This window comes from Leguminivora glycinivorella, chromosome 14, assembly GCF_023078275.1.
Source record: "Leguminivora glycinivorella isolate SPB_JAAS2020 chromosome 14, LegGlyc_1.1, whole genome shotgun sequence".
In the NCBI taxonomy this organism is placed as follows: domain Eukaryota; kingdom Metazoa; phylum Arthropoda; class Insecta; order Lepidoptera; family Tortricidae; genus Leguminivora; species Leguminivora glycinivorella.
Window position 1 is genome coordinate 2,155,417 of NC_062984.1, and position 19,131 is coordinate 2,174,547.

At 37.5% G+C, this 19,131-nt stretch overlaps 1 protein-coding gene across 1 annotated transcript in view; it reads right to left on the minus strand.

Annotated features, from left to right (window-relative positions):
* The window catches only part of LOC125233490, a 276,525-nt gene that overhangs the window by 53,538 nt on the left and 203,856 nt on the right, over positions 1-19,131 (minus strand). Inside the window, exon 3 of the mRNA XM_048139528.1 lies at positions 8,376-8,547. Coding sequence (XP_047995485.1) covers positions 8,376-8,547 — 172 coding nt within the window. The remainder of the gene's footprint in view (positions 1-8,375; positions 8,548-19,131) is intronic.

Consider the following 19,131-nt stretch of genomic DNA (forward strand, 5'->3'; position numbering starts at 1 on the left):
GCTTATGTTTGTTCCGTGTATTATAACTATGAATATCTGACAGTTTCTTAAAGGACTCTATATTCTTATGAGTATACATTATCACATCTAGTATGTATTGTGAAGCTACTGTAAGGATGTCTATCTCCTTAAAGCGTTCCTTCAGTGAGTCACGTGACGCCATGTTGTAGATAGATCGTATTGCCCGTTTCTGGAGAACGAAGATGGTTTGAATATCTGCTGCTTTTCCCCAGGCCAATATGCCGTAAGACATAACACTATGAAAGTAACTGAAATAAACTAGGCGAGCTGTCTCCACATCAGTTAGTTGCCTAATTCTCCTTACGGCATACGCGGCAGAGCTCAACCTTTTTGCTAGGGCAGATATATGAGGACCCCATTGCAGATTGCAATCTAAAGTAAGACCAAGAAAGAGCGTATTCTCGACAAGGTCCAGGTTTTCGCCATTCAGCGTGATGGTAGTATCTGTCTTCCTTACATTGGGTAAAGAGAATTTAACACATTTCGTCTTCTTGGCATTAAGGAGCAAGTTATTTGCTGTAAACCATTCTAGTACCTCCTTCAAAGTTTCATTCACATGGCTATAGTCACTTAGTTGTCTATCAACTTTGAAAATTAGTGAAGTATCATCAGCAAATAAGACTATCTCACATTTGTTCTTTACAAGACATGGCAAATCATTTATATACACAAGGAAAAGAAAAGGTCCCAGAATAGAACCCTGTGGTACTCCAAGCTTTACAGTTCTACCGTTAGATTCAGTACCATTTACAACCACTTGGTAGATATTCCGCGAATTTGCACGAAGCGCTTTGCTTCTTCTTTTCTTATGCACACTGCCAAGGAGTCGAATTCCTTGCCGGCGGCTATATTTCCGAGCTCATATAACCCGGCAACCTTCAAATCAAGAGTGAACAGGCATCTTCTGGGCGAGCTCACTCCATCGTAGGCCACGTCTTTGCCTTTGGCTAGTCTGTGGCCAAGAGTAAGCCCATTTATAATTTAAAAAAAGCTCAATGGGACCTGTAGCGGCATCTACCGCAAGAGCATTACACTAAGACTTTCCTTAATCGTGTAAATAAGAATAACCTGCTGAAATAGTGTGCGTACCATCAGTGTACCGCGCACCCCGCGGGCTCTACAGAAAACCAGCTGTCAGCTGTAATGCTGAGTGAAAACTATTTCGGCCTCAAATCTTTATGGAGCAACACCGGGTTGTTATACCGTCCCTGTCACACCGTGTTAATATAACATTGATAACAGTCAGTGTGGGAACACCATTATTACTAGTATTACTAATGTTTACTATGTAGGTATTTGCCCTAATGTGTTCATCATCATCATCATCATTTCAGCCATTAATCGCCCACTGCTGAGCATAGACCTCCCTTCGTGTACGCCACTTATCCCGGTCCTGGGCTAATCTCATCCAGAAGTGCCCCGTAGTTTTTCGAATGTCGTCCACCCAACGAGCCAACGAATGCCAGGCGCCTATGTGGTATTTGTATTTAATATCTGGGCGACCGAGCTCCGCTCGGTTGTTTCGTATCCTTGACATGTGTCGCCATCTAGTTCAAAAATGAGTAGTACCTACATCGAGCGAAAGAATTCTCAGCCTTAACAACACAACTACTCCACACGAGATGGCGCGCATTTCGCCACAAAAACTCAAATAGTGTATTTTTCTATTCGTTTTAGCCTTGACCTGTGTCGCCATCTATGTAGTGTTTGCAATAAATAGTACTTACATCGTCCGAAAGAATTCTGTCTTAACAGTACAACTACTGCACACGAGATGGCGCGCGAAGAAAAACGCATGAAAACTCGAAAATTCGCGTTTTCCGGGACCTAAGGATAAGTTAGACCGATTTTTCACCCCCAAAAACCCCCACATAACAAATTTCAGCGAAATCGTTAGAGCGGTTTCCGAGATCGTCAGTGTAAATAAATATATAAATAAATAAATAAATAAATAAATAAATAAATAAATATACAAGAATTGCTCGTTTAAAAGTATAAGATTTATGTGTTGCCTGAATAAATTATTTCTATTCTATTCTAGGTATTCTGAAATAGAACATTCTAAAGTTTCAAGCAAGGATTTATATAGGATTTACGATCTCCATACTAAGAATCGTACCTCGATTTTTTAGCGCCACCTGTTAAATATTATCATAACTACACTGATGATGCCTACAAATGTATTTTTTCGATGTGATATCATGATATTAAAATAAAAAAATATGTCATTTGTTCTTATAAAAATAAAAAACACGCAAAAGTATATGGAGAAAATATTATTTTGCCACTTCCAGGCTGTGAAACAGCGCCATGTAGTTTTAAGCCTAAAAGGCTCATACATTTCATGGATAATATGGATATGCTTTTTTGTTTGGGCTTTGTTAGTCCCGTATTAAATCAACGCTGGTTTCAAGTAAGATATAAAAATAGAAAAGGCTCCCAGCAATTTGCAAGTTTCTAACTGCTTCAAAGTTAAACATAGTCCTGAATTTAATAACCTGTATTTTTTCTGGGAGAAACTCGCCATTCTTCGGATCCCGGCATTGTTAAAACTTCTAGTTTGAGGTGAGCAAACTAAACCGGGCCCAAGATACCTAAAATACCTACTATTACTATTGCTTACAGAGCTCAGGAACAGAGAAAACCGATGTATATTATAAAAGCAGTTCTTCTTTCACGGGTTCTTCAAGAAGCAGGTATTTAGGGTTCTCAAAGGTCGGCAACGCATAAGTGGCTCCCATGATGTTGCTTATGTCCATGGGCGGCGATGACTGCTTACCATCAGGTGGCTCGTCTGCTGGTTTGCTGCCTATTTCATAAAAAAAAAAGCAGGAACACAAAGTTACATAATTATTACCAATACAATAAGTAAATAAATATTGGGGGACACCTTACAAAGATCAACCTAGCCCCAAACTAAGCATAGCTTTTTACGACGATGCTTGGTACTAGACGACGATATACATACTTATATATATTACTTACTGACCTGGGAGTAGCGCCAGTGACAGAGAAGGTGAGAGGAAGCAGATTAGCATGGTATGGGCACACCTCGGACACTGGCGATCAAATATATGAAAGAGGCGCGTTCCTAGCACACAGTCTAAGCTCGTATAGGTGAACGCGTATTCTGCTTGTATGAGTGAGATATTACAGGTCAACTGTTAGCGTTTTTGACAGGCGGTCACTGTGAGGTAACCGAGAGGGGGTGGGCGGCATTTTCAGCGGGGAGCGGGAGTGGCCATACTGTACGATAGTACTCTTTATTATACTGTGGTATGGGCATGTAATGCGGAGGGATGAAAGCAATGTTAATACCGGAATTCGCACCCAGGACTGTGGATTAGTAGGTAACTAGGACCGCTACCGACTACGCCAGACCGGTCGTCAAATTGGGAAATTATTTATTTATTCATTTATTAAGTAATAGGGAAACAAACAGCGGAAATTACACATAAAAGTAACACAGTAAAGATATTGCACTATCCAATATAGTTTCCACTTATAGATAATAACATTTCGGTTGCTCAGAAAAGACACAAGAAATTAAGTTATGCATAATATGATATGTTTACAAGTTACAAGAAAGAAGAAAGAAAAATTGGAGCTGAATATTTGATTAAAAATAATTAATAGAAAACATACTCCGCGTTTGCTTAAAACATACAAATAGGCAGAGAGTTTGTTTCACAAAAAAGCTGGTGTAATATCGCTCTGGCCCGAGCAAAAAAAAAAAAAGTGGCGTACACTTGTGTTGCAGGCTCATTTCGCGTCATCACGCCGACAAAGTAAGTGACGTCTGCCGGCGTAACTAGCCGAATGGTAATCGTCGACGCCAAACGCCGACAGAAATGCAGTCTGACACTGTCACGCCAATCGACAGAGATAGATACGAAGCAGTTATTATCGTGAGCGTCTGTGTATTTGGCTACGTATCCTGCCTACCTACTACCTACAGGCACAGTATAACAAAGAGTACTATCGTACAGTATGGCCACTCCCGCTCCCCGCTGAAAGTGCCGCCCACCCCCTCTCGGTTACCTCACAGTTACCGCCTGTCAAAAACGCCAACAGTCGACCTGTCATATGTCACTCATACAAGCATAAAGCAGGAACGCGCCTCTTTCATATATTTGATCGCCAGTGTCCGAGGTGTGCTACAGGCTACCAGGAATATATTATGACTACGCGCCATGTTTCGGATTTCCATTAGAACTATTTCATTCATACTATATTGAACTGTCACCGCATAAATCGGAATAACAGCGCCCTCTTGACAATAGTCGTATGTATATTTCTGGCCAGGCTTTAGGTAAATATTTTTGACCAAACCGTTTTTTTTTGTAACTATGTCGATAGATATTTAAGCTATAACTTATGAATGGCTAAGAAACCATTATTATTTTTGAAGATTATTGTGGGAAAATTAGTGTCAAATAAGTACCAATGGGTTAGTTTTAAATGTAGCTAAATTCAAAGTATAATAATTCATTTGAGAGATGACAAATGCGAATGATGAGATGACGTCAGATACATAGAATCAATCTAATCATCCTGTAGATTTGCAGTTATGGAGACTTACTGAACTAGGAAGTCAAAATGATGGAAAACCAGGTACCAGATAGTCGGCCTACATCATGACTTGGTGCAGAATCGCTGTCGATAGAAAAGAATTGGGTAGGTAAAGCTTTTTCAAATAATATATTTTTCCTCTCACTAGCTCGGAAACACGTGTTTTGTCCTTTAATACCAGCGGGTAAAAACGCATTTTATCCACTAGTGGATAAAGTAATTTGACCTTGAATATAGCCAAATTTTCTGCTTTAAAATTGATAGAAGTGGGTGAATCTAGTGATGAAGATGTTTTACCACCTGTGGAACTACTGGAAGCAGTGATAAACGCGTTTTTTGCGTTGTGCTTTTCTCGCTATAGTGAGGAGAAAAGTTTTGTGTTACACACGGGTGCAAAAGTATTTTACTTCTCGTGTTGAAAGCACTCGGCGTTAAAATACAACTTTGCACCCTTGTATCACAAATAACTATTTCTTATAGAATACGTTATAACGATCGCGGAAAGGAGTCTCTTTTACTTGCCCAATAGAAAACCATGAAACATGCACACATCCGATTGAACGAGAATATGCTGAGTAGAAGATATTACAGCTGATACCTACATACTATCAATTTGCATGGTATCACCCACAGATGTCATATATACCATAGATCAAGCAAACGTATCTACTTAGCGTGTCAAATGAACTCAGTGAAATCCACTGAGTTGTCCGTCTTTAATCGCAGCTTGCAGCTTTCGGGCGTCAATTTTTGTAAGTTGAAGTCAATCAAAACATAAAAAATGCCTCGTTACGTAATATTCAATTGCAACAACACAAAAATTATGAACAATCAAGAGCCTGAGACATATTTAAAATTACAGGCAAGAATCAACTTCAGTACAAAATTTGACACGCTCGGCCCCTATACAAATAGATGAACTTGTTTCTTCTATCTAAATAAAGTTCTGTGGTATCACCCTCACTCGCTAGCGATGAGAATACAAGACATTGCTCATAAATCCATGGAGAAGTTACGGGCATGTTTCCACTAATTAAATTCAGAACGGGATCAACTTTAGAAATGACGGGCAGCGAAATGGACACAACTTTGGAGGGTTCTTATGTTGGACATGAATAGAAACTAACTGAAGAATGAAATGATGAAAATGCTGAGGTGAGACCTTTTCAGTGACGCTGATATCAATACCTATTAATAAATGTGTACCATAGATATAAGGAATCTTGTTAACGTCCCGAATAAATGTATTTTCATCCTTTTTTTTTTCATTTCTTCTTTATGTTTGTTTAATAACTAATAGGAATGTCGAGATCCGAGCGCAAAAGTGCGGAACGTGGGTGACGTTATTACAAAACTAAAATGGAATTGGGTGAAAAACATTTCCAGGCAGAGTTATGGCAGGTGGACCAAAATGTTGACTGAATGGTGGCCGCTTTCTGATGTAAGAAGCGCCTGGCATCCGTTGGCTCGTTGGGTGGACGACATTGAAAAACTGCATGGCACCTCTGAATGAGATTAGCCAAGGACCGGGATAAGTGGCGTACACGAAGGGAGGCCTATGCTCACCAGTGGGCGATAAAGGACTTACTTTGTTCAATCTATTAATAAGAAACTTATGGAAATCGACAAAAAAAATTTTTTTTATGAAATATTTTTTATACTTACTCAATTTATTTTAATACATTATATGTTTATTATTTTCATATCTACTAGTTTTTTCTTACATATTGTGTTTTTGCGCACGGGTGAAATATTAGTAATTAAAAAAAAAAAAGTTGCCATGATTTGACCGGTCTGATGATAGAACTCACAGGTGGTCCATTGACATCAACTAGGTATCATATCACAAATAAAAATATTTAAAAATAGATAAAACAAATGGCTGGAAACTGTTGCTTTAATTTTGCACATTAATAAATGTTTATAAGCATTATACTTCAACACACAAATTCAATTGCAAATGTATTTATTATTTCGTGATTTTATTCCTTCGCGTAATTTAACTTCAACAGCGCTCGAAACACTCTTGGACACGTCACTCTTTTCCGGGAAGCGAGGCGCGACTGAGGTTACGGGGTGGTCCAAGGTCACCCTGTACCTTATTGGATTCCGTCTAGCATGATTAGATTTTGAAATATTTAAGAGGTCCAATCAAGGCACTGGTCCAATGATTGCAACCTTCCCCTATCCTAAAATGGGGGGGGGGGAGTTTGTATGGACCATTCCATAATTTTTTAACTCGAGCAAAGCCGCGTTCAAAAGCTAGTTTGATATAATAGTTGGAACATAATCTTTATATATTTCAAACCCTTATTTTGTAGATAAATTACAGAACCCAAAGCTGACGGTCTCCGAACAAAGTTACGGTATAAAAGTTTTTAATTTTAACTTATTTCTTAAGTTGGCCGCGGACTGACGTTTTATTAGACTCGGAGCGGATAACTGTCACATTCATTGATACTGATGAGACTCTGGCCTCTAGCCAAGAGTACAATCGTTGACACTGCTTATTGCGTGTCTTTTTTTTATTATAAATGGGCTTACTCTTGGCCACAGACTAGTCAAAGGCAATGACGTGGGCTACGATGGAGTGAGCTCGCCCAGAAGATGCCTGTTCACTCTTGATTTGAAGGTTGCCGGGTTATATGAGCTCGGAAATATAGCCGCCGGCAAGGAATTCCACTCCTTGGTAGTGCGCATAAGAAAAGAAGAAGCAAAGCGCTTCGTGCGAATTCGCGGAATATCCACCAAGTAAGGATGGAAACCGGCCGGGCATCTAAGAGTCCGATGGTAGAATGGGGACGGTGGAATAAGCGTTGAATTGTCGTTCGCTAATAATGATTACCATTTGCTATAGGTCCTGTATTGAGGTCTGTAGGGAAAGAAATATTATAGAGTATATTTATAAAATTCTTGGAGCTTAAGAGCTTAGATTAATGTAGATACGTTTGTTCGTTCCACGCTTGTAATACATTTATTTATTTTGAAATATAAAATTACGATCAAATTACTTTATACTTTTTGTAAGCTGATCTGCATGATTGTACATACAAACACACTCACGCCTGTTTCCCAGTGGGGAAGGCAGAGATCACGGACTTCCGTTTGCTATGATCCTGACACGGGTCTCTATTGGTTCCCAAGAAGTCTTACCTAAGTCATAATGTATCGTTTTTCCACATTTTCGTTAGTCATAATTTGGTTTTTATCAGAACCGCGTAACTTTTCAGGATTGCCATAAAACAAGCCTAACCTAACCTGTCTATAGGTGACCTTAATGAAAACCCTGAAAAGTTGACCGTTTTAGAGTTATGAGTGTTATGACTAATGACAATCCGACGATCATTACATTATGATTTTCAATCATTGTGAGCGTAGCTTTATTTGACGTTCATATGCGCATTGTAATATGCCTACTTGAAAAATAAATATTTCATTTTCATTTTATGTCAAACAAAGGGATCCGTCCTGACACACTAATAATAAGCATATTGTTCCTCATACAAGCTCGGTTTTGAGTGCCTTTTTGTCATTTTTCTCCGTCGAGAAACTATTTTGTTTGAAATATTACACATTATATTTATAAAATGACTGGTGTAGAAAAATGTATTGAAAAAACCGGACTAATCCCAATAAGGCCTTAGTTACCCTTAGCTTCCGTAAAACAGTGTCTGCTCCAAATCTTGGGATTATCAAAGTGGACCCGAGGCTCTCACGAGCCGGGGCGAATTCCAGGAAAACGCAAGGAAGATGACGATATTACAAAATACTGGTTAACTTACCCGCTAGTGTCATATTAGCTGATCTGCGGTCTACTGCGAACCGAGGACCTTCGCTCGAGACCTCACACGTGTATTTGGCCGTGCCTCGTTCGGGCCGGACCATGATTATACACTCTTGGAGGTTGCACGAACTGTTCGTCACTGACTCGTTGAAGGTCTGTGTGCTATCGAACTGTGGACAAAGATAAGATAAGGTAAGAAAAACTTTAAAAACTGAACATACTACATAAATATTTAAAGTCACATACAGATCGAACGCGATTAATTAACATTATTTACCTACACAAACCTATTACCTACCTACCTACTTTGAGCTACACAAACCCAAAGTTCTTTCCGCCGAGCGACACTATTACCTATCCCCGGATTGTGAGGGAGGCGATCCAAATTAAAAAATATCCTAAAAACTTTAACAGAGAAGACGGGTATAGATTATTGCCAACATGTGAGTGATTCAAAATGTTCAAACCAAAAGATCTATCTTCGGACCAGTGCGCGGATGTTGTGAGTGCTGTGTGTCGTGCGGTGGGAAATAAACATTAACTAAAAGCGGGTAGATTATATTTATTTGTCTATCCCGAACAATTATTAACATTTTTTTTTTTTTAACATTAAAACATTTATTTATCTACACAAATTCAACATTCATCATAAAAAGGAAGAAATTAAGCTAAACAATACAGAATTTGAGAGAACATCGCTTGTGCTTTCCCTTATAACGTTGACCTGGTTCCTACACTAGGCGAGGCCTGTGCTGTAGGTAACCAGCTTACATCCGAGTTAACAAATTTGGCGCAAAATTGTTACAGATAAGTTGACAAATTATATTTATGTAAAGACATGTTAAAGATTATGAACTTAAACGAAGTAGACACTAGGCAATAACGGTTGAGACAAAAGCAGAAATAAAATAACATATAAACATAAACACTTGTTAAAGTTACTGCTCTTGTACAATCTTTAAGTGAGCCAGAAGGAATGCAACATATGAGTACGAGTGAGGAGGTTTGTGTACGTGTATGTGTGATGTGTGAGTGTGAATGTGTGGATTGAGGTGAATGAGAAAAAGAGAGAGAGAGAGATGTTGGGAGTGTTAGAACCAGTGCACTAATTTCCTTTCAGAAGGCTCTCGGTTTCTGCATAGGTTAAGGTACTTAGCCATTCCTGAAGCTTTAGTTTCAGTTGCTTGGTGGTCAGGTTTTTAATGTCGAGTTTACTGCAAACTTTGTTATATACGTAAGGATGAAGATGTGAACTAAACCTTTTAGCGAAAGTTGTAGCAGACTGTGGCAAGGGGAGTTTAAAAATACGTTTCTCTAATAGTGTCGTATAGTTGGGTGATCTCAGGACCTCCGTGTGCATCTTCAGCGTGACGCGCATTACGAATAAAGCGCGCACGCTGAGGACGCTCATATCTTTATATACATTGGCAGTTGGATACCTAATTCTTTTTTTAAGTATGGTCTTCAAGACTGCTCTTTGAGATCTTTCGAGGGTTATCAGGTTAGTTTTAGCAGCTCCCCCCCAGGCGGAGATACAATAGGTCAGTACAGATTGGCATATACTTATATATATTGATCTTAGCAAATCCAACCCCGCTGCATTTCGTAAGTTTCTAAATACGTAGATTAACTTGCGGACTCGGTTGGCCGTTATGTTTACATGCTCCCGGAAATCTAATTTTTCGTCCACAACCACGCCGAGGTATCTTATATGTGGAGCTCTGCTGATCCCGTCACACGAACATGGTATGGACTGCTGGTGGAGATTGTGACAGCTGTGTATTTTGATTTCCTTGCAGTGAGCAGGGGCTGAGGCTTTGGTTTTGTGGAAGCAAATATATTTTGTTTTAGCCAAATTGAGGGTCAAAAGATTATCTTGAAGCCACGCTGAAATCTTTCTTAATCCACTTTCCGCCGAGGTGAAAGTTTGTTCCCAAGTTTTCCCATGAAAAATGATGGCAGTATCATCAGCATAACATATAATATTTGCATCGGGAATAGTGGCATTAGCCAGATCATTGATATACATAATAAATAATGTAGGTCCCAAAATGCTGCCCTGTGGGACACCGTAAGTTATGGGTAGGGGATTGCTTAAGTTCTTGTCAATAGAGACGCGTTGGCTTCGTTCAGACAGGTAACTGCGAAACCACTCAAGCGCAATACCCCTGACACCACTAAGTTCCATTTTCCTCAATAGAATAGGGACGGATACCGTGTCAAATGCCTTGGCTAGATCTAAAAACACGCCAAGACATGAGTCGTTACCATCAAGGTGTTGGGAAATTAACGTAGTCATATGTGACACCGCCGCCTCAGTCGATCTGTTTACGCGGAAACCGTATTGATTGTCCGAGAACATACTGTTTTTTTCCATGAAACAGACCAAACGCCTGTTTACTAGCCTCTCTAAAATTTTGGAAAAAACACCCAGTAAAGATATAGGGCGGTAATTGCAAGGTTTCGTTTTATCTCCAGTCTTGTGTATCGGAATTACCGCAGCTTCTTTCCAAGTATCAGGAAACTTACCCGTGGTGAGACTTAGGTTACAAATGAATGTTAGTGGCTTCAAAATTTCACCCTTGACTGCTTTTACGAATTTATTTGTAATCCCGTCTAGCCCTGGAGCACTATTTAGTTTTAAACCATCTATTATGGATTCTACTTCTGCTTCAGCAGTAGGTGATAGAAACATCGATTGCGAGGGGCTATTCTCAAGCGCCAATTATATAAATGAATATCGGGTAGTTTTGTGGTGTTTACATCTCCGGTGTCACTTTGCTGGGACTTCAGTCTTCCGGGACCACGGCCAGTGCAACCTGGCCGAAACGTTGGGAAAAAAGGTAAAATAATGTTAATTAATCGCGTTCGACCTGTATGTGACTTTAAATATGTGTGACAAAGCGCGGGAACTTAAAGTGTCATACTGTACAACAAAAAAAAGCGACCAACTCCACTGTCATATTTCACAACAACGACAATTGTCGCTCGACAGTAACACTTCGCCGTTCATTGCCTGTTCAACAAGGAAATATTGACGCCGAGTAACAATGTTACTTATCAACCCAGAAACAGGCTCAGAATGGTCAGTGTCAAGTGTCGATATCACTGTGGTCAAATAACCCACTGGTGGCGGAGCCGGGAATCGAACCCGGGTCTTCCGCTTACGTGACTAATGTGTTCACCTCTACGCCACTCCTGCAGCACCGGCGCTTTGGTCTCTTTTTCTTAGGTGTATGCTATCTATTTCACGAATTTTTCTTGGACTTTAAAACTTTTTTAAGATATAGGCAGGAAACGGGCAAACGACCCGCCAGATAGGACAAAAGCAATATCAGACCCTTTAGCACAACTTGACTTGTCGCGCGCGAGTCCATATACCAAGCGCGACTTCAAGACGTGTGATCTTGCGCGTCACAAGGCAAGTCGTGCTAGAGGGTCAGAAGTTATGCGTTGCCACAGTATGGCTTTCTGTTAGGTACTTCACAGTTACCGCCTGTCAAGAACGTGATCAGTAAAGTTGATCTGTCATCTCACTCATACGACCATGGTATGCGTTCGCATACACAAGCTTAGACTGTGTGCGTAGGAACGCGCTTCTTTCATGTATTTGATCGCTATTGTCCGAGGTGTGGCGTTGCCTACCTTTAACTATACAATACATAGTTATACGTATATGATATCTTATGTACCGTAACTAATGTGCTTAATATGAAAGTAAATAAGTAAAAGTAGATGTTAAATAAGTAGACAATGAAATACAAGACGTGTTTCAAAATATTCCTTACCCAAGAGGAAAAACAATATTGGAAACAGATACCTCATCAATTGTATCTAAAGAATTTATATTCAAGTGGAATCAAATATTCAATATCAGAATCAAGAATATAATAGAAGTCGTATTTGTTGTTTTGAGGTCACAAATCTATTAGATGTTCTGAAGGTATTTTCTATATTTGATATGATTTGATAATATCAAATCTAGGTAGCAGGTAGCAGCAGTCAAATAATTTAAGATATTTGTTATGGTTTATGACATCAATTGAACTAACCTGCTTAAATATTTGATTATTTACTATGTAATAATTTTACAACAAAACTTCAGTTAGGACCTTTTATTTTATACTGGGTTACTTTCTTTACTTACATTAAAACGTAACAGGAGGTGTCAAAGTCTCCATAAAACTGCCGTCCTATCACTAAAACCCATCTAACCCACAAATGATAGTTTTGAGATATGGGCAAAAAACATAAAAACCCATATCTCTAGGAAATGTGTCGATTTAGTCCAGATTTCTTTTATTCTTAAATTAAAACTAAATTCACGCTAACATTATTTAAAATCAATTTATTTAAATATTGTTTAATTTATTAGAAATTCGCCATTTTGTGTTTAAGTTATGCAAATAATTCCTAAAATATGTATGATTTTACTGTTAAAACACGGTTAAGTATACTTTAGCCGTTTTTTAGGATTGAATAATACATAAAACATGGCTTAATAACGGCAAAGTAAATTTACGTGTTTATAGTAATCGTAACTGAGCATTGCATAATAATCTAAAAACATAGCTTAATAACCGCAAAGACACTAAACAATTTTATACTATCGTATATGCTCTAAAAAAATGCTGTAACCGTTTTTAAGCTATGCAATGACTACTAACATCGAAATAATTTGTATGCATTCCTAATCTAAAAGCCCGCTATATGACAAACCAGCGACGATTACTAGGTTTTAGCATTGTCATTCTTTTTAAAAGGAGTTTATCATTTTAGCAATGTCCCGTTTACCTGCAGTACCTGCACTAAGTTTCAAGAGCAATTCAATTTGTTAAATGAATAAAAGACAACTGTATGATATTGTAACCATTTATTTGCATGCATAAAAAACCTCGTTATAAGTTAAGTTACAAATTAACATATTTAAACTTAATATAATATTCTAACATTAGTGAAAACTAACATAACATTAATATGAAACAATAAAATTCGCTTTTTACATTGCAACAAATCAATTTGCTATACCGACACGGCGAAGGGTGTCGCTCTTGGATATCCAAAGTTACTCGTATTATTACTATAATACACTATTAAAATAATGTTTTTATTACCGAGTTATATAAGGTTAAAAACGGTTGACATTGGCAGTTCTAACAAAAAGAAACACGGATTTCATTTATTATTCGCCAAGCAAGTGAAAATAGCAATCTTTATTTATTTTATACTTCAAAAATTCAAACATTTAGGATTGTTTGACATAATAATTTTCTCTCTTTCCGCTTGATTCCGTTCTTCTTAAAATTTATTTTTCTTTTTTTGTGCGTTTGGTTTTCGACAGTTGTATTATTAATATTAATATTACGAGTGTAGTGCTCTATATCGACGGTGGTTCTACGTCGATAAATGGTTATATGTACTTATGTGTAGGTCAGTCCTTCTTTTCTGTATGTAAAACTTCTGAATTTGAAGGGTCTGAATGAATTGGTACAGCAGGATACTTATATATCATACATCTTTTTTTTTTCTTTAAACTAGAATCAATATAGAGATCTTTGTTAACAATTTCTGGTAAAATCAGGTGCATCATTGCTTAAAATTGTATTAACTAGGTTAGATTTAAGTCTGTTTCTCTGTTGTTTGTATGAATTGGAGCGGATAAATCAAGATAAAGCTTCATTTTGGATGATACATATGTTGTCATTTTAAATTTTTTACATGCTAGGTATAGAGTTCTTCTTCTTTCGAGTCATCACTTGTAGTTTCAATGCGTCTGCGACGGAATAGTCAAAAACCTTCTTTCCTTATATCAAGATGAGAAGCATTTTACGAATGATTAAAGAAGTAAACGTTGTTCGATTTTGTTACAACGAAGGATAAACCCAAATTCGATGATCGTCAGCAACGGTTTTAGCTTGGACCAGTAAAAAGGAGTTTTAAAATTGATGTATTTTCGTCAGCATTGAAAATTAAAGCAGAAACGTTCGACGTGACTAAGTTAGGCAAAGAATTCTGAGGTATCAATCTCAAAAATTCTTGAAACAATACACAACGATAGAATATTCCTTGGTAAAGATCGAGTTGAGCAATCCCCTTCTGTTCTACATTTATTAAACTTACTGCTGGTGTGATGACTTGGACGGTGTTATGGAATAGCGAACTAAGCGCCAAAATCCGAAAAAAAAGTTATGAATGCAGTTCGGATATAAATGTGATAATCTATAGTATTGACTATTTCTTTGTTGAAAAATCATGCTTACAGCCTTATTTTAGGGGGTAGAATCAAGCGACACGTTAAAATTTGTATGGCCCTGTGTACTAAGTCGTTACGTAAAAACGAATTGAACGCCAAATTTACTTTTACAAATTATAATAAGTGTATATTCTAAATCGCAAAATCGAGTTAAACGCCATAAAAATGTTATTAATTCGTTTTGGTTTAAAGTTTTGATGATTTATAAACGCAATATCGATTTAACCGCCCTAATAGTGTCGTTTAATTCGTTGTTACATATTTGAAATTGCAGGATATTTCGCTTAATGAGAACTAAGTATCAAGAGGTTTTGTTATATCATAATATCTTATGTGTGTGATCCTGGCTAGTACTAATGAATTATTATTAGTTACAATGCCAATTTTGCCATATATGCTGATTTTTTTGACATTTATTAAAAAAAGTTGATTGGAGAACAAAACTAAATTGTTAGACGGATCAGTTCTAATCATTGTGGACGAAAACATTGTTGTTATTTATTTACAATAGCACTATTTACTCAAATATATGGAATTTTATTTTATTCCAGTATTCACTTTACCTCTAACAATTTGCATTAAAGAATCAAGCGACAAAATATGTCTCATAGTACGCTACGGCGAAATAAATTAACCTCATCCCAGTATTAGTTCAATAAAGAATCAAGCGGAAAAACGTTAATAACTTCGAAACTTGAATAGGTATGGTGTTATTTTTTTTATCTATTTAAATTATGAACACTTTTATAGGTTCAATGTCAAAATTAACTTTTTAACTTTATAAATGAACTTACAACAACTGATTCAAATTTCAAATCTTTCTAGCTCATTTTCTCGATTTCAACTAACTGTCGCTTGATCGCTTATTCCATAACACTGTCCACTTGTGGTCGGTTTTTCGGTATTCATTTTATTCGCAGATCTCTGTTATCGTTTGTATCCTGAAGTTCGTAACAAGCCTAAAAGAAATAACATTAATTAATTTGATTTTTGACTGCATTATTAAATCAGCTTGACGGTAATATAATGTTGCGCAATTAATCCATACCTACATAGGTACTAAAACATTGTAAGGTAAATAAATGCTTACAAAATGTATGTGGCTATGGCAATGCCTACATAGCAATAGGATGGTACAATGTAATTTCTTGACTTTTTTGTTTACGCTTTATTTGTACACAATAGTTTTAACTGGGCTCTTGATCGAATAACTTATGAGTTAGGTATTTACTTGTCGCGGCAAACGTGTGATAATACGTTAGCAAAACGCAAGTTGTGCTTGAAAAAAACCTTAAAAAAAAGATATTTAACACTTACCTGGTCTTCGGTTTCTTAACATTTTAAGGAGAAAATGTTCATTCACCGGTCACTACAGCCTTCGCACAACCTTCTGGGCGCGAGCCGCTCGGCCGACTGTCGAACTGGCGCAATAACTTTGGAAGGTATACTTTTACAACTAGCGGGGTTTTAGCGTAGCTTTGCTGGTTTGTCCTGTTTCAATGTGGCATTATGAATATTTTTTAGTAATAAATTCACCGTAAAGCGCAGTAACTAGGTTTTAGTGATGTATTTGTAACCGAAATTACAATGAAAGTCTTTAAATACACGGTTAAAGGACCTTAGCCGTGTTTAAGCGTAGTATTTTATTTAAAAAAGTGAATGTTATAAAATGTAATAACGCAATTAAACGGCTTTAATGGGAATTTATGAAGCTTATGTCAAGTAACGTTGTTATAGTTATGTATCGTGTGATAAAACTATGAAGATAAACAACTGCTAAGCGCTTTAATATAAGTTATAGAAGACAAATGTGGGTTTGCGGTTTTATACTATTGAAAAGGGTTATAAAATAGTGCACTTAGCGAGGTATGTCGACTCTGTATCTCGGTAACTAAAAATGATAAAAATATGATTCCAAGACCAGTCGATGGGGAATTCTTTCCAATTTAAGAATATTTATCCAAATGAAAACTGGTAATATGCAGCTTAGAGGGGTTCTAGTGATAGGACGGCAGAAAAACGCTCTCGACTATTTCCTTACTGGTTTTTGAAAATAAAACAAGGATTTTTGCAATGGGGCACCAGCTTGATTGCAAAAGAATTTTCGCAATATCTTTCACCCGAGTTGTCGCACGCATATTTTTGAAGTGAAACGCTTCTATTGCGACTTCCAACTGAGAGCGCGTAACTCTCGGTCAGTGTCACGTTCACTCAGCGCGTAACATTCAGTCAGTGTAACTCAGTCAGTCACTCACTCATTCACTCACTCAGTTAATGACAGAATGGTTTTGAATGGTAGAACGGTTGGTCGGAATGTGTGTGTTTTATATTCAAATCGAGTGAAAAATGAGTTTATGTTTATTTTTTGAATTGAAACTTCCAATGCGACTTCCAACTGACACCGCGTAACACTCAGTCATTGTTAAATTGCGAGAAATGTCAAATCACTCAGCGCGTAACATTCTGTCAGCGTCGTTGCGCTCAACGCGACTCAATCATTCCATTTATTCACTTATTCACCCAATTAGTGAAAGAACAGAATGCCCAAAATGGTTTTGAATGGTGAAATGGTTGGTTGGCATGTGTGTGTATTATATTTAGATAGACGTAACTAAACGCGAAAACGTGATGGTCACTTGAAAAACGTTTCTGAAGTCATGTTATGAAGTGTCAGCACTGTTTTTTAAATAATTTGAGCAAATAAGGATGTAAAATATTTAAAACCGTAAAAATATGGACGTACCTAAAAGCAAAACGTGATGGTCACTTAATAAAATGTTTTTGAGGTTATGTTAGGAAGTTTCACTTCTTTCGCGCGGAGGGACTGCACACGCTGTTTTTTTTTCTATAAATCTATAAATCTAGTTAGTTACACGAGTAGGTATAATTTATATTGATTTAAACTAACACGATCTTCACTCATATTATTAAATTAAAACGGGACTCATCACAAACACAGGAAACATCGTAATTTCAATCAAAATGAAGGGCAAGGGATTTCATCTTCGTGGAATCCAGTGATTAGCAAGTGTAAACGTGAGAAAACTTCCCGTCTCATACCATCGGATGTCGTGAGTGTTGTATGTAGGCAGAGTGGCAACCCTAGCGTAAAAGTGACTGATGACAATCAAGTGCGGGTAGTTCGAAAAACTCGTACAGCTAGAAGATGTTGATACAACTCCCAGCCAGTCTACCCGTGACCACGGACGTAATGTCATGTCCGAAACTTCGGGTTAAATATAAAACGTAAGTTTTACGCGATTAAGTCCCGTTTTAATTTAGGTATAATTTTATTTAAATTTAACTGGGATTCCCAAATTTAAAGTGAGGTTCCATTATATTTTGTAATTTTCGCTCCTGTTGTTGCCTCGTAAGTCTACTTTAAACTATATGTTGTAGCTAGCTGAAAATCCACACTTAATATTATAAATTAAATGGGAAAGTGTGTGTGTGTGTCTGTTTGTTTGTCCGTCTTTTACGGCAAAACAGAGCGACGAATTGACGTGATTTTTTAAGTGGAAATCGTTGAATAGTCTCTTTCTAACCCCCGACTTCCCTAAGATGGGGGGGGGGGAAGTTTGTATGGATCCGAAATTTTCGAATTTAACGCGAGCGAAGCCGCGGGAAAAAGCTAGTAATAATATGTTTAAATCTCCTCGTAGCTTTTAGTTAATATAACTACACTGTCCAAATGCTTATTTTTTGCCATTTTTTATTTTATTTTTTTAGGGAATTTTAGGTCGATTGTACTCAGAATCACGAGGACTTTCAATCTCACTGGGAGACAAAAAGTGTCCCAGAATTTCCATACATTTTTGTTACTTTCCACTTTTGTTACCCCACACAACATGTACGGAAAATGGTAAGAAAATAAGAAAAAATCGTATGGGGCAATTTTTTTAACTACTAGGATTGAAAAAGCTAGTGATTCCGAGTAGAAACAGCATAATTTTTTTTTGAAAAATATCACATATCATAAAAGTGGCGAAAAAAAATAAATGCTCAAATAGCAATCTCACAGGACACTGGTGCATCGAGATAATGGAAACGTCCAGGTTTTCGGAGAAGTGCAGCCGGCATTGACAGGTGTAACGTCACATAGCAATTACGAGTTTCGCAGTACTGCTGAGTCTGTACAATAAGTTCTGACGTTTTTGAAAAGTTAGCGCTGGTGGTGGTAAGAGCGTGCGACTTTCAATCCGCAGGCTCGTACCAATGAGTTTTTTGAAATTTATATGCGAAATATAATTCGATATTTTCCAGTCGCTTTTCGGTGAAGGAAAACATCGTGAGGAAACCGGACTAATTCCAATAAGGTCTAGTTTACCCTTCGGGTTGGAAGGTCAGATGGCAGTCGCTTTTGTAAAAAACCTAGTTTTAGCCTACGCCAAATCTAGGGATTAGTTGTCAAAGCGGACCCCAGGCTCCCATGAGCCGTGGCAAATGCCGGGATAACGCAAGGAGGATGGTAACTTTTTACTGTAAAAGTCACGTAAAATGA